This window comes from Morus notabilis, unplaced genomic scaffold (assembly GCF_000414095.1).
Source record: "Morus notabilis unplaced genomic scaffold, ASM41409v2 Scaffold1028, whole genome shotgun sequence".
Taxonomy (NCBI): domain Eukaryota; kingdom Viridiplantae; phylum Streptophyta; class Magnoliopsida; order Rosales; family Moraceae; genus Morus; species Morus notabilis.
The window spans coordinates 254,886-269,755 of record NW_010362289.1 but is presented as its reverse complement, the minus strand read 5'-3'; the positions used below and the strand labels follow the sequence as shown (position 1 = coordinate 269,755).

Here is a 14,870-nt window from a genome sequence, read left to right as displayed (position 1 = left end):
ATATATATATTTATTTATTTATGTATTACAGAGATACATAATTTAACAATATTCAACACACACACACAACGAATTGATGATCATGTTATAGCTAGACAAATGTATGTCCAACATGTGAATCTTTTTTTTTATTATTATTTTTAAAGTTAATCGTTAATCTATTTAATACAGAGGTTTAGAGTTCTTTAAAGAGAAAGATAACAGATAGAGACCGACAATCAATTCGGAGAAAAAATGAACTTTATTCTTTAACATTATTGTCGCTAGGAAGAGACGACTTGATCGCATATATATATATATATATAAATGTTAGATCTTTATCGAAGTCGTTTACAATTTTTTATTATAGGACCATCTATAATTATGGCGGTTTATAGATAATACGAAACATTCAATTCTTAAGTTATAAAAGATCTCATTTATTTCTTGATTGTGATCAGCAAGCAAAACATTTAAGCCAACCAATTAACTTCCAAAAAAAAAAGAGCATTTAAGTTAGGGCGCGCAATAAAACAATTTGTTTGTTTGTTTGTTTTTTTTTTTTTACTAAAGATATAAATTCATCTTCTTTATTATATTGGTGGGGACTTGGAAGATAGACATATAATATATGGGAGGTACCAAGGAACAAAAACTTAATTAAAAAAAAAAAAGGTTTCTTAGTTGATTTCGTGCAACGAAATATTATCAAAATAATAAACAATAACCATATATATATATATATTATACTATCAAAAGGCATTTTACATCTTTGAAGGTTCCAAAAGTCAGAATCTCAACTCATTTCTGGAAATGACATCAACCTTACCTCTTCTCCACCTAAAACAATATTGTCACAGACACGCCTACTTAACATTATTGACTTTTACTCTATTTGATGTCAAACTATTGCCAAAACCTTTTTTTTTATATATATATTTTTTGTTTCTACCTCTTTTTTAGCTAACCAAGTCATTTTCTTGTCCTAAATATATACACACATAACATAAGGAAAACGGGAATTCAAATACAGATTCTAAAGATTACTAGATACCATGAAAGCCCTGAGGTCAAATTTCAAAATAAATAAATAAATAAAGAAAAGAAGAGCAAAGCGCTTGGTTAACTGGTTTATTTAGGTACTGTATGCACAAGCATGAATCAACCGTGATGATTATTAACCAAATGATTCCCATAAATTAAGCGAGCATAAATGAGAAGCGCATTTGTAGTAGATGCATGAAATGTCATTTCAGTGGAAAAATGATACTTCAAAAGCCCAAAGTAGTCAATCAAATTGCCAATTAGAGGGAATATTTAAAATTCAAAAGGAGAGGGTCATCCCTTAAGAATTTTTTTTCCTTTTTTTTTTTTTTTGAGTAGTATCACTTAATATTAAAATCTCACATTGACCGGAGATATTATCATGATTCACTTAATAAGGTGATGACTCTTAACAAGTCGATTTTGTTAGGTTAAGTTAGGCCCAATATCCTTTGATTTCTGTAAAATGGTATCAGAGCAAGCTCAATTTTATAATGTTGGGTCCTCCAATATCGACTTATTTGCAGTGGTTTGGCATGGTCCACACTATGCGTGAGGGGGCGTATTAGAATCCCACATTGACTGGAGATATTGGCATGATCCGTTTAATAAAATGAGAGCAATCATCTCCTAACAAGCCGGTTTTGTTAGGTTGAGTTAGACCCAATATTCTTTGATTTTACAACCCCATATCCTTTGATTTTTGTAAAACTTAAGAAATTAATAACATTACAATACAAAAAATTTAGATTTTTAATAAGGCGCCAAAAAATCCCATCTACTTGCAGTAAATATTTTTCCAATCCTCGTGCCTTCATCAAATTTTATCCCATCTATATTTACGAACGCGCACTACTAAAATTTACAAAATACTTCATGCATTAATACCTCATATGGCAGCACAAGTATGTTACAAAACGACTTCTAAGCATATGTATATAGGACTTTATAACCGACATTCTTAGCAGTTCAAATGTACATTTTCAACACTTCTGTGGCTACAGAAATTCAAATTACGATTACATTTTTATTTCAACTCGATGAAATACGATAAAAATTTGACAAAATTCAAAATTGTCCCATAGTTGTTTTTTTTTTTTTTTTTGTCTTTTTTAACATTGGATGATGAAATGGTGGAAAGAATCATGGAAATATTAATAGGGCAGGCTGCCTAATCTCCGTGCATATATGGACCACAAGCTTTCTGGCCTAACGCAGATCGGCCGAGTAAGACAGGCAATCAGACACCTCCTCTCTCTCTCTCTCTCAAAGCAATTACATTACCTTTTCTTTTTTTTTCTTTTTTTTTTTTTTGCCTCTGTTTTCATATCTTACAATCATCCTGCTGCCGTTTGCCTGACGGCAGGTCTCCAAACAGAGGAAATACTGATGTTGAGAGAGAAAGAAGGAGAGAGAGAGAGAGAGAGAGAGAGAGAGAGAGAGGGATAGAGAGGATGTGGGATTAGTAGTGTAGTGCAACTATAGCTATATAGGTAGGGGACCATTTCCCGGTCTTTGCCAATTTGCCCTCATGGGTTGGACAGTTTGCAATAAACACCAAACAGTACACTACAGCTCCCCCCCCCCTCACGGCCCCACCCCCGGTCTTGGTGGGCCCCCACAAAAGCTTAAAATTTTAAAATAATAATTATAATTACAATAACAATAATTAATAATAATAATAAAAAAGAGAGGGGGACCACGACCACAGCCACACAGGGGGCTACAGTTCGCATTGATTAAGCCGGCGGCTGTCAGAGAAGTTAAAAAAAATTCCCGGTGGTCCCCACAAGTTCCGTTCAGCCACGTGGACGGTGGCGATGGGGTTTATCTCCGCGCGTGCTTGAAACTGGTCCCCTCCCGTTTTGTGGTCCTGGCGATGAGGAGGTGACTCGTGTCGAGAGGTCGTTGTCCCGCGAGTGGCGGAGACAACAGAGACGTAATCCATGGTCCCCCTCCTTTTTATTTATTTATTTATTTATTTATTTTTTAATATTTTCCCCGCGATATTTTCCCTGTTTGTTCTGTACGGTGACCGGCTGTGGACGGTCGCCTAAACTACCCAACCGAAGCTCACAACCGGTCGCGGGTAAAGATTAATTGAACCATTGAATCACCTGTATCATTGTCGTTTAACGCCCAATTACACTCTAGACAGGTGGTCACGCTAGTTCGGATGACGTGGGAAGCACGCTCCAAGAGTTGAGGGAGAAAAATACTATTGTTTTAGTATTCCTACGAGTACGCTTCTTCTAGATACGCCCGTGTACTTTTGTTGTTGAAATGAGAAGGGATCCACTTTATCAAGTATATGGAGCTCTTTGCGTGTCATTTTTCTATTACTTTTTTCTACTTTTGAAAATTAAAATGTTGTGATTTCTTAGCACTAAGATAAGATGAGGGTTAGGCAGAATAAAGATAAGATAGGAGTCTATATTATTTCCCTCTCACGTGCGTGACGCGTGTTAATTATTACACTTTGTGCTCTTAAATTATTGCTTGGTAATAATGTGGCGGGTTGTTTTTAAAATAATCATCAATCATCCCATTTGGTTTTATTCTTGTCTGATCCTCTTAGGTTGATCGTTGTGTGGTAAAACGCATTGAAAATGTGCTCCTTTTAAGTTGAGCAAAATGAAAATGTGGTGCCTCATTTTCAACTTGACAAGGAGTATATCGGATTGCTATACTTAATTTGCTAATTGTAAGTATTAATATATATTTATGCTAATTTTGTACTCGTGTATATATAGCCTTTCAAAACAAAAGTCCATTGTCGATTTATTTCTTCCGCCTTATGGTCATAACACATAGAAGACTTTCAGTTAAAATGTGGCAGGAGTTCAGCATGACATAAAGATTTGTTGACATTGATTAAATCGTGAAATAGTTGTATCACACTAAACTTATTTTAATAGGTTAAGATGTTGTTAATGGCCACATCACGATTGAAAACAATGTTACTTTGTTGAAAGAAAAAAATATTATTATTAACTTCCGACTCGTTTAATTCGTTGATTTGAGTTGAAATGTCATTTTTATGTGAGAGCTTTTTACTATAGTAAAAAAAATTAGATGTGATTATTTCTGAAAACTTTTTACTCAAATCGGTGAAATGAACGGATTTGTAACAAAAATATAAAAAAATGTGATACTGTGAAGGTAGCTCAAATAAAATGAAAGTAAAAAAAAAAAAAAAAACTCAAACTTTTACAGATCAGCACACAAATTTTTCATTTCGTAATATTTTTTTGCAATAATGATATGAAAGTTTCTCAGTGAGAAGAATTACGCATGTTTTGATTTTGAATAGTATAAGGAATCGGAGTAGTACCAAACTATTTATTTAGTACTCGAAATAACGGAAGTGTTGGCGGACAACAGTGAGTGAGAAGTACCAAACAAAGGCCGTTGCTACAGTTTGTCTGAGATCAACATACTGTTAAGTTGGTGTCTTTTCTGTTTAATTTATTAATTTTTATTTTGGGCTTCTACTGTTTTTTAAGTTGGAAGTCTTTTGTACAATAATCCCGGCAGGCAAACCTCACCTAGATCTACGCTTTGGTCCCAACGTAGACCCACGTGCTGTCCACGCGCTTTTTGTCCTATAATTTATTACTCCTAAAGTCCTAACTCCAATCCCCCAAGTGAAAAAATAAAAAATAAAAAAAGAAAAAACCCCTCCAATCCCCAAGTCATCAGTCAGTATGCAAAGCCGCAAGACAGCGGCGGAGGTGTGTTGGGCCACGTAGATAATTGGTTTGCCGTTAGATAGTACTCTCTTTAACCTACCACCCTCAAATCTCCACGCAACCAGGATTCGTGTGACGGTTCGTGTCATAATTCATGACTCGATATAATATTTTTTTTTATAAAAAATATATATAAATTGAGAATAGTTTTAAATCATGATTTTAAATTTATGAACAAAATAGAATTAAAAAGAATAACTATCAATAATTTTATACTTTTTAATCGTTATATTTGTATCAAAAATTATTTATTCTGCATTTTTTTTAATTTGATATGACTTTTATGACAATTCTAATAGAGAGACATACCGGAGAAATTTTTTTTTTCTAAACGCATATTTGTTTGAACTACTATTATATAATTTTCCTATTACTATTACCTGATTCTAGATAGCAAAGAGATATTAGACTAAAAAATTATATAAATTCAATGAAAGGATTAGCATCAAAAACTATATAATATATTATGAGTAACAATGATTATTGTCATGTCAGATTGTTTTAATAATTTTTTGAAAATATTATTGTGCATTTTGGTAATCAAAATAATAACTTATAATAATTATGTGACAATGACAAAAAAATAAAAATAAAACTAATATATTTAAATTAAACCACTTAATAAAGTATAACAGTTTTACAGTTTAAAATAGCAGAAGTAAAGTATTTATTGAATGTACTGTAAGAAAAGTTATTTTTGGAAAACTTATTAAGAAGTTAATTTCAATTAGATTGTACAAAAAAAAAAATAAAACACCATATTTAAAAAAATCCGTAAAGTCGATCTGGGGTCTAAATTTACTTTCGTTGAATTTGATGACCATTATCATAATAAGAATAATACTCTTGCTGAAGCTGAAAAAAATTCCTTGCATGTGAAAAACAAAAATTACTGCTCAAATATATTTTCACTAATTAATTATTGATATCAAATTAAAAAATTGTAATTATTCTTCTAGACGCGCGCAGGTGCAGGAGCACGAGAATGAGATCTTTTTAATAAACTGATAAAGCAATAAGTGCTCTATCATTTCGCAATAATAGTAAATATATATAATATATATATATATATATAAACAGTAATCTGCATAGGGAAAAAGGTGAGAGCTCGACTCTCACCTCACCAACAATATTCATGTACAAAGCAGTATTCCGATCAATCCCCTCGCCTGAAAACCGCTCTCCCCAAAACCACCATTCAATCTCTTTCTCTCTCCTCTCTAAAATCCCCCACCTCCCACTTTCTCTCTCTAAACTCCCTTTCCTTCCTCCCCCTATATACGTTCATACTAGTCCATATCACCCCTCCCTTCTCTCTCTCTCTCTCTCTAAGAACACACACCATACATCTCGTCTCGCTATATCTCTATCTCAACACAACCTCCAAAAACCAAACTCCTTTTCTGCTCTCTCTCTGTCTCTCTCTCTCTCTCATCGTCCTTCCTTTCTTCTATTTCTTTCCATGGGAAATCACAAGTCCGAGTAATAACCTCATCGGCATCGTTGAAAAAACACAGTACGGCGACTGATATATTATCAGTACATAAAAATATCGTCATAAGCGTAACCACAAGAGAAGAAACTCTCTCTGCTGTCTTCAAGTAAATATATACATATATATATTTTATTCGTCTATATATCTAGCGATCGGATATGGCGTACCATAACCACCTGTCGCAAGAGCTCAACGCTCTGCACCACTTCGCGGATCACCAAAGCCAACAACAGCAGAGCCAGTCGACGTTGGAGGTCTTGACGTCATCGGCCAAGTCGGCTGAGCAGCACCAGCCGCTCCAAGCGGCCCCGAATTGGCTCAACAACGCCCTCCTCCGCACCCACGCCGCTCACTTCGACGGCGCCAACGGCGGCGGCGGCGGAAACAACAACAACAGCAGCAGCCACGTCAACAACAGCAACAACAACAATTTCCTTAACCTTCACACGACCGCCTCCGATTCCCGCGGTGGAGGCGGCGGCGGGACCTCGAACCAATGGCTCACCCGGCAGATCCTCCAGCGCAACCACAGCGACGTCATCGACACCGTTGGCGACACCATGATCGCCGCCGCCATGTCTCACGACTCCGGCGAGATGAAGGTTGGAGACGCTGCGGACAGCCTGAACGGGAAGAGCGAGAGCGGAGTCGTGGTGGAGAGCGGCGACGGAGGCGTGATGAACTGGCAGAATGCAAGGTACAAGGCAGAGATTCTGTCCCACCCGCTGTACGACCAGCTTCTGTCGGCGCACGTGGCGTGTCTCCGAATCGCCACGCCGGTGGACCAGCTTCCGAGGATCGACGCCCAGCTCGCTCAGTCGCAGAATGTGGTCGCCAAGTACTCCGCCCTCGGTCAGGCCATGGTCAGCGATGATAAGGAGCTTGATCAGTTTATGGTACGCTAATTAATCTTCTCTCCTCGATCGTCTCTCCTTTTCTTCTCTCTTTCTTTCTTCCGATTTTCTGCTAATTTATGGAACCAATTGAACCGGAATTTATTGTCATCTGCAATTATTGTTAGTTTGTACAAATTTAAAGCTTATTTATTTTATGTTTCAAAATCACAACCCAATTCTTTTATTCAGTTTAATCGTCTTAAAGTATAGAATTTGATAGCATTTGATTAGAAAGATTGCTGATTCCATCTAAGAATTAATTGGAAGAAGAATAAGGCCTAAAGAAATGGCCTTTTTTTTTTTTTTTTTTTCCAGTTTTGCAAATTTCTGGTCGGCCGAGGAGGTTGGTTGGTGTATATTTCTACCTACGGCCCTTTTAAGCACTTATTAAATGCGAAGAGCAATCATGTGCAAGCTTGATTTGTGCTAGTCATCACGTTATTTGTATTAAACAGAGGAACTAGCTGTGAAACGATAGACTTTCCTTGGTCGGCAAACAAATTAATGAGACGCTTTATATATGGGTGAAAAGTCTCAAATTTTATATTCAACTCCTCTATTCCGTGGATGTACCAATGTGATTAGGTAGTGTTTTCTGACGTTAAACAGTTTCCTTTGAGTTTTTTTGTCGGCAATTGAACTTTGCTTTGGTTTTGCTTTAACCTTTTCTTACTGAATTTTATGAGATGGGTATTGTTATAGTATTGTGAGCAAAGGAATAATGAAACAAAATAATGAAGCAACTCATTAAACAGACAAGACAATGGACACATTATAGGACGACCAAAAGCAAGTATGATTCCAGAGAGTTGTCTTAGGTCTACCTAGTAGTCCTAGTTAAAAGAAATTGTGAATTGATAATGATAGACAGCTTTGTCTCAAATATATATACATATATATATATATATATATATATGTATATATATTTCTTTTTGTTTCGTTTTGTTGCGATTGGTTTCTGATTAACATATAAAATAGGTTCCGGTTTTTTTAATGAGTTCCTACCTAAAATCCTTATACAATTGCAAAATGAAAATTTCTTCTGACAAATGTCACATTGCTACAGCAAATACTTTGATATGGCTCCTGCTTTATCTCTTTCATTGGAATCCTGCGTATTATTCCTTGTAGGCTTTCTTATCTGCAGAGCTTTGAATCCTCTGCTGCACCATATTATTGTAATACGATTCTTCTGTGCTGTTATACTCTATCTGCATATATATATATATATTATTTTTTTCTGCATGCTTAATTGTAATGATGTTGCACGCTAATTCTTGGTGCGATTGGATTAGCTCCAGGTGGAAATGCTAACACAAAATCTTTATTATCTGACACTAAAAAGTGAAAGGAGATTTGGGATTATTAGGGGTCAAAATAATCACATAGGCACATATTCTTTGCTGCCAAGAAATTTGATTGTTTCTGCTTTCTAGATTTTTTTATAATAATAATAACAATAAAAAAAAAAATTTTGATCGTTTACTATATGATTAATGTAGACGCATTACGTTCTGCTGCTCTGCTCGTTTAAAGAACAATTGCAACAACATGTTCGGGTCCATGCAATGGAAGCAGTCATGGCTTGCTGGGAGATTGAGCAGTCCCTACAGAGCTTAACAGGTGATGTTTTGCCATTTCATTTGTTTTCTCTGTTTTTCTTTGTTCTTCTGACTTTCTTAATTACGAATGCTATTTTTGGGTGTGAAATTTTTTTTGTCACTTATGTAGTCTAAGAAGTTGGATTTATTTCAGTATTTAGTAGAGATACTTCTTAATCTTTGCTTTTAAATGCGAGATCGATATGAGCAATTCGTATTGAATTAGTCATGTGTATGAACAGGAGTGTCCCCCGGTGAGGGAACGGGCGCCACAATGTCCGACGACGAGGATGATCAAGTAGACAGTGATGCTAGCCTGTTTGATGGAAGTTTGGATGGTCCTCATGATACTATGGGATTCGGGCCTCTCATCCCTACAGAGAGTGAAAGGTCCTTGATGGAACGAGTCAGGCAAGAGTTGAAGCATGAACTGAAACAGGTATGTACACACATGCATCATGTACTTAAACTTATTCTTTCAGTTGTGAGTTTTCACAACAAACATTTTTTTTGTATTGTTCCTTATTGAATTACCAACTTTTGTAATTCTTTTTTGTTTCAGGGTTACAAGGAGAAGATCGTTGACATTAGGGAGGAAATTCTGCGAAAGAGAAGAGCGGGGAAGCTCCCTGGTGACACTACCTCTGTCCTAAAATCTTGGTGGCAAACTCATTCTAAATGGCCATATCCCACGGTACAAGAAACAATTTTTTTTTATTTTTTTTATTTTTTATAAAGTACTTTTAACATTAAGATCATTTCCAACATGTATTGCCAAATTTATCTTACAACGCCAAATTTTAGTATTTTGATAAGAAAAATAGAAAACCATTGTCATATAATGCTATATTTAATGTCACATTTGGCCTATGTCATACTTTGTCTCAAATTTAACACCAAGTTATTATATGTCAAATTTCGACACTCCACTCTCATTGGCTGATGTGTTGGTTTTCTATCTAATATTTACAACTTGCCATGTTCAAATTATTTAAAAATTAAAAAAAATTTCTTCACCCGGTGCTACCTAAAGCTTTAAACCCGTGACAAAAGGTAGACAAAACAGCACTCCATATTAAGTATGGTATATTTACACTTCTTGTGTCAAATATAGCATTGATATTAATGTCAACATATGGTAGTTTAAGATGGTTTTAGTATCGACTGCAATTCTAAAATAACACGAGTTCTTGATCAGGAGGAAGACAAGGCAAGGTTGGTACAAGAAACAGGGCTGCAATTAAAGCAGATAAACAACTGGTTCATCAACCAGAGGAAGAGGAATTGGCACAGCAATCCTTCCACTTCAACAGTTTTGAAGAGCAAACGCAAAAGGTAACATCAGCTGAAACTGATACGCCTTATAAAGTTTGTAATCTGCATTTCTGCTGAACTGATCATCAACTTTTTCACGCCAACCTTAATCCTAAAACTAGTAGTGCAGGTGAAAACAGCGGCGATCGCTTCGTATAAATAAAGGAAACATGGATCGAGATCAAAACATTGAATATATCCGACGTATAATTCGAGACCGCAGGATTCGGGTGAAAGGGATATCAGGTTTTGCTTCAACAGAAAGAGAGACAAAGCTAACACAAATGATGATGAGGAGTTTGGTGATGATGAGCGAGATATATATGAGGGATCACACAAGTATATATATGTATACGCTCAAAGGCATATATATATACGGAAGGCAGATGGTGGTGTAGTGAATTGTACGGCCGTATCGTATTGAATAGGAATTCAGTATTTAGGAATTTATCATATTATTACCGATACTAAATTAATGAATAGTTTCACATCATGCATATTTTTAGCGGGCGTATAATTTTTGCTTCAGGACTCAGGAGTCATTATATTTGTGAATAAGAATAGCGAGGGGCCTTTTTTTGGGGGGTGTACAGTACTGTAATGATCTGTGCATGGTTTTTCTTACCGTCGCATTGATATTGATTACATATAGCTTCTTCTTTTTTTTTTTTTTTTTTTTTCTACCTATCTTTTTTGGGGCATTTTGGTGTAGAGAACTATAATTGGTAGAAATAGTGTTATGTAAATTTTTCACAATTTTATGTAGCCTTGTTCATTTCGTGCTTAAAAATGCCATATAATCAAGTCCCCTTGTAACTATATATGTCTAGTTTTTCAATCGTATTGCTTTTTCTTTTTTTTTTTTTAATTATTTTTTGCAAGAGGTTTAAAACGTATTGCGTTTTCAAGTGAAATGTTGTGTACGCAAAACCCACGAACTATATACATATACATATATATATATATATGCATATCCGTTATATTATTTGAAAAAGTGAGTGAAGAGCAGAGAGCTTGTTGGTTTTTGTGAAAAACCCAATTAATTAATTATTAAATGGCCGTTTATTTCATATACTTAAACTCAAATAATTAAATCAATTACAGTGTTTTTCTTATTTGAATTTTAAAAGTCATAATAAAAAATTATGATTTGAGCATGCATTTTAAATGAGTCGTAAGAATCACATGTAGCATGATACAAACAGCTTAAAAAGCTTAAAAGAGAAATTGTTATACCTCCTGGCAAGAGCAAAACTTTTCTCATCAGCATATATGACATTACATATACACCAGAATATTTTATCGACGGGTCACGAGTTGTATATTTAATCAAGTATCAAGAATATATGACATTACAATCACGCATCAAAATGTACAAATTAAAAAATAACTTTGAAAAAAAAGTTACAATAAACAAAATCTAGCTCGCTACCTATTTCTCAGAAGAAAAATACAATTATACACATAAAAAAAAATCTCATTATATCAACATAAATAATCCAATACAATATTTAGCAGTGGCTAAATGATTAATAACCCAATTAATCGAGTCCATCTTGACATTTGTTCATCCCCAATGGATCAGCATATCGACCTGAAAATTAAAGGTAAAAAGCATCATATCAGCTAATTCCTTATCTATCCCGTCATTGAAATTAAGCGCATAACTCTGAGGATCATATTGAAAACGTAGCCCCTTTTTCTTGTTAGTGATCACACCACATTTGCTTAAACGGCGAATGAAGTTTTTCCACTTTGGCCCTGCCAACACTTCCGAAACCTCTTTCAACTTCTTCGCGCTCTTCACCAACCAACTCTCTTCTTCCACTACTACAATTAATCTATCTCCTCCTTGTTGTTGTTGTTGGAGCAAATCATGTCTTCCCGACACGTCAGTCATATTTGGAATTGATTCTGTTTTTATTTTTCACGTTTTTTGAGGAAAAAAAATAAAAACGTTTTCAAAACGGCATTTGACGCAATAAAGACAAAAAATGAAAATGAAAACGATTTTTTAGTTTTAGTGTAAAATGAGAGAGAAATAAAAAATGACTTTTAGTCGTTTTTTATTTTTTTATTTTCGTTTTCTCCTTTCTCTAGCAGAGAGAGAAAGAAAGACATTAATGAGTTTTTTACACTGAAAATAATCTCTTGATAAAACTACTAAACACAAATTTTAAAATAATTTCTGTATGATGAAAACGTTTTTATTTTTATATAAAAAATAAAATAATTTTGAAACGAGTTTTAAACGCGGCCATCGTCTCCGGTGCCCGCCGCAAATATCTGGATTGAAGTCCCCGCAAACAACAGCACAAATTAGAAAACGGCGGTAGTGTCTCTTCATCTTCTTCTGTACTGTGATCATAATTCTCTTTTGAGACCAAGTTCTCGTGTTTCGTATTGTTTGCCATGAAAGGAGACGTTTGATAGAGCCTTTTGTAACAAATGGAGTTCTTAATATATGTCTATATATTACGAGAAAGAAAAAAAAAATAGGATTAAGAATCTTTTGCTGAGGATTATTTTAAGTTATTAATCGTTCGGCCGTTAGTTAATATATATACACGCTGGCAGATCAGAGAGAGATTCTAAGCATGATCATATAATAATTAAGATTAGTGGTTGGCTCGTCATTTGGATTCTTAGGAAAGTACTGATGAAGGCTTTGTTTGCCGGTGTTAAGAAGTCACAGTAGCATTAATTCTTAATAAAGCAGTTAGGAATTACACAAGTGGTTACTTGTATTAATTTATGTATAAATAGATAGTTGTAACAGATTTTAAGATAAATGAATTCAGTTTTCCTTCTCACTCATCAACTTTCTCTCTCTCTCTAGTTTTCTGTTGAAAGCTTTCTTTATAGCCGGCAGTGCATATATATGTACAATTTAGCAGCTGTGGCTTACTAGGCACCTCTTAATTGACAGTTGAGAGCCGAAGGAGCAGTTTTTTGTCTCGTTTGACTGGTATTATGAGAGCTTTGCGATATGATGATGCAACGAGAAAGGAAACTTTGCACTCAAATCTTGTTGGCCTAATTTTTTGTGATTTTGGGTTGGGCTTATTATTATGGCCCAATAAGAGGGCACCGGATTGCGAAGAGAGAGGAGGGAAAGATAAAATCACTGAATTTAATTTTAAAAATGTATTAGTCTGAATTTTTACTCTCATTCTTGATTAATACTATTTAGTTAATATAATTATTTGATCAAAAAGATTATTAAGTAAGAATAAGGGATAAAATTCTGAATCATGCACTTTTAAATGATATTTATTTCCTTTTCGCGTGAGAAAAGGAGAGAAAAGAGAGAGAATTAAGGTATGGCTCTTTTTCTTTTTTTCTTCTTTTTTTTTTCCTTTTTTGAGACAAATAGACAATAAGGTAAGGGTTTTATGTAGAGAGGTTATGTTATGTGTGTAATTTTTAAGTTATTGGTGAATTTATACTTCCTTTTTGTTGAATGTAAGCAATGTTTTGTTTTTGTATTTGTATTGAGCTCTCCTTAAGTGATTTTTTTGTTGCTTGTTGTTTCATTTGACAACTTAATTTCAGTCTCTTTATATGTTTATGTATTTACATAAAGCTAAATTATCTCAAACAAAAACAAAAGTAATGGTGAAAACTGTAAATGGTTTACATGTTTAGGCTAATGGTAATTACATTAATACAAATTGAGAAAGGCTGACATCACTTTTTTTTTTGTCATTTTTTGTAATTTTTCTATATTCATTGTCCGACATGTGGACTACATTAACTTAACAACGAATGCAGAAAGTGACAAAAAGAGTGACAGAAATAATGATGCTAGCATTTCTCATACATATTTGGCAATTGATAGTTTCAAGTAATGTATGAGGAATTACAATTATTTAGGGGTGTTCACGGATTAAATTACGCGAATTAAGAGTCAATTTATGCAGAATCCTTTATCAATCTATGAGGCTCCCAATCCAATCCGACCTATGTTTTTTTTATTCTCATAAAATTAAGAATTATAATTATTTAGGAGTTCACAGATTTGATTACGCGAATTAAGAGTTAATTTATGCAGAATCCTTTACCAATCTGTGAGGCTCCCAATCCAATCCAACCTATGTTTTTTTTTTTTTTTATTCTCATAAAATTAAATACAAAATTAAACACAAAAATAAAATTTTAATAGTTCAACAATTCATTGCAACGCAAAATCTAACATAGAGTTCAAGGCAAAGTCGAAGTTAAATGCACTGAACTAATGAAGTAAAAGAGAGAAGGAAGAGAAAATGTGGCGGCATGATTGAAGTTAAAAAATCTCATATATATTATTAAAAATATATGAATATATATGTAATATATATAATTTGAATTGACAGATTATGTGGGTTGAAAAATGTTCAATCCGCTATTACAGAACGGAAAAATCTCAATCCCAATACTAATTTAAAATTTTTTTAATCCAATTCAATTCGTTGGATTAAATTGCATTATGCGGGTTTCGATAATGTCACAACTGACAAGTGCGTTAGCATAATTATACGGATAAAAGTTAGTTCCTAGCATATAATTCCTTTCTATGGGTCCGTTTCTTTTTGTCGAGAGTCAAAATTAAATATGAACAATGGAGGTACTTTATGTCTTCTTCGTAATGTTCAAATTTGGAAGCTTAAACTGAATTTCGCATGAGAGTATCATCTCCGTAGAACAAGATACGAGCTTTTTTGTCAAATTAGTCACTAAACATGTAATAAAATGAAAGGAAAAATAGCCAAAATGTATTGAAGAGCCCCCCCCAGACCCCACACCAAAC

General features: G+C 34.3%; 1 protein-coding gene across 3 annotated transcripts; it reads left to right on the top strand.

Annotated features, from left to right (window-relative positions):
- The first annotated feature begins 5,874 nt into the window (after positions 1–5,874).
- Positions 5,875–10,871, top strand: LOC21391897 (homeobox protein knotted-1-like 3). 3 transcript variants are annotated; one of them, XM_024167831.1, is made up of 6 exons: positions 5,875–7,166; positions 8,669–8,789; positions 9,010–9,206; positions 9,330–9,461; positions 9,966–10,102; positions 10,212–10,871. In XM_024167831.1, exons 1-6 carry the CDS (start codon positions 6,429–6,431, stop codon positions 10,213–10,215), a joined length of 1,329 nt encoding a protein of 442 aa, XP_024023599.1. In that variant the 5' UTR covers positions 5,875–6,428; the 3' UTR covers positions 10,216–10,871. The 3 variants fall into 3 exon arrangements, with proteins under 3 accessions (XP_024023599.1, XP_024023598.1, XP_010099875.2); XM_024167830.1 differs by having other exon boundaries at positions 10,207–10,871; XM_010101573.2 differs by having other exon boundaries at positions 10,204–10,871.
- The last annotated feature ends 3,999 nt before the right edge of the window (positions 10,872–14,870 follow it).

Bases quoted from the DNA above. Each gene is read 5' to 3' on its own strand.
- LOC21391897 (XM_010101573.2), top strand. From the start codon at position 6,429: ATGGCGTACCATAACCACCTGTCGCAAGAGCTCAACGCTCTGCACCAC. The intron at 9,207-9,329 runs GTATGTACACAC...TTTTTGTTTCAG, and splicing joins TGAAGCATGAACTGAAACAG to GGTTACAAGGAGAAGATCGT. The intron at 9,462-9,965 runs GTACAAGAAACA...GTTCTTGATCAG, and splicing joins CTAAATGGCCATATCCCACG to GAGGAAGACAAGGCAAGGTT.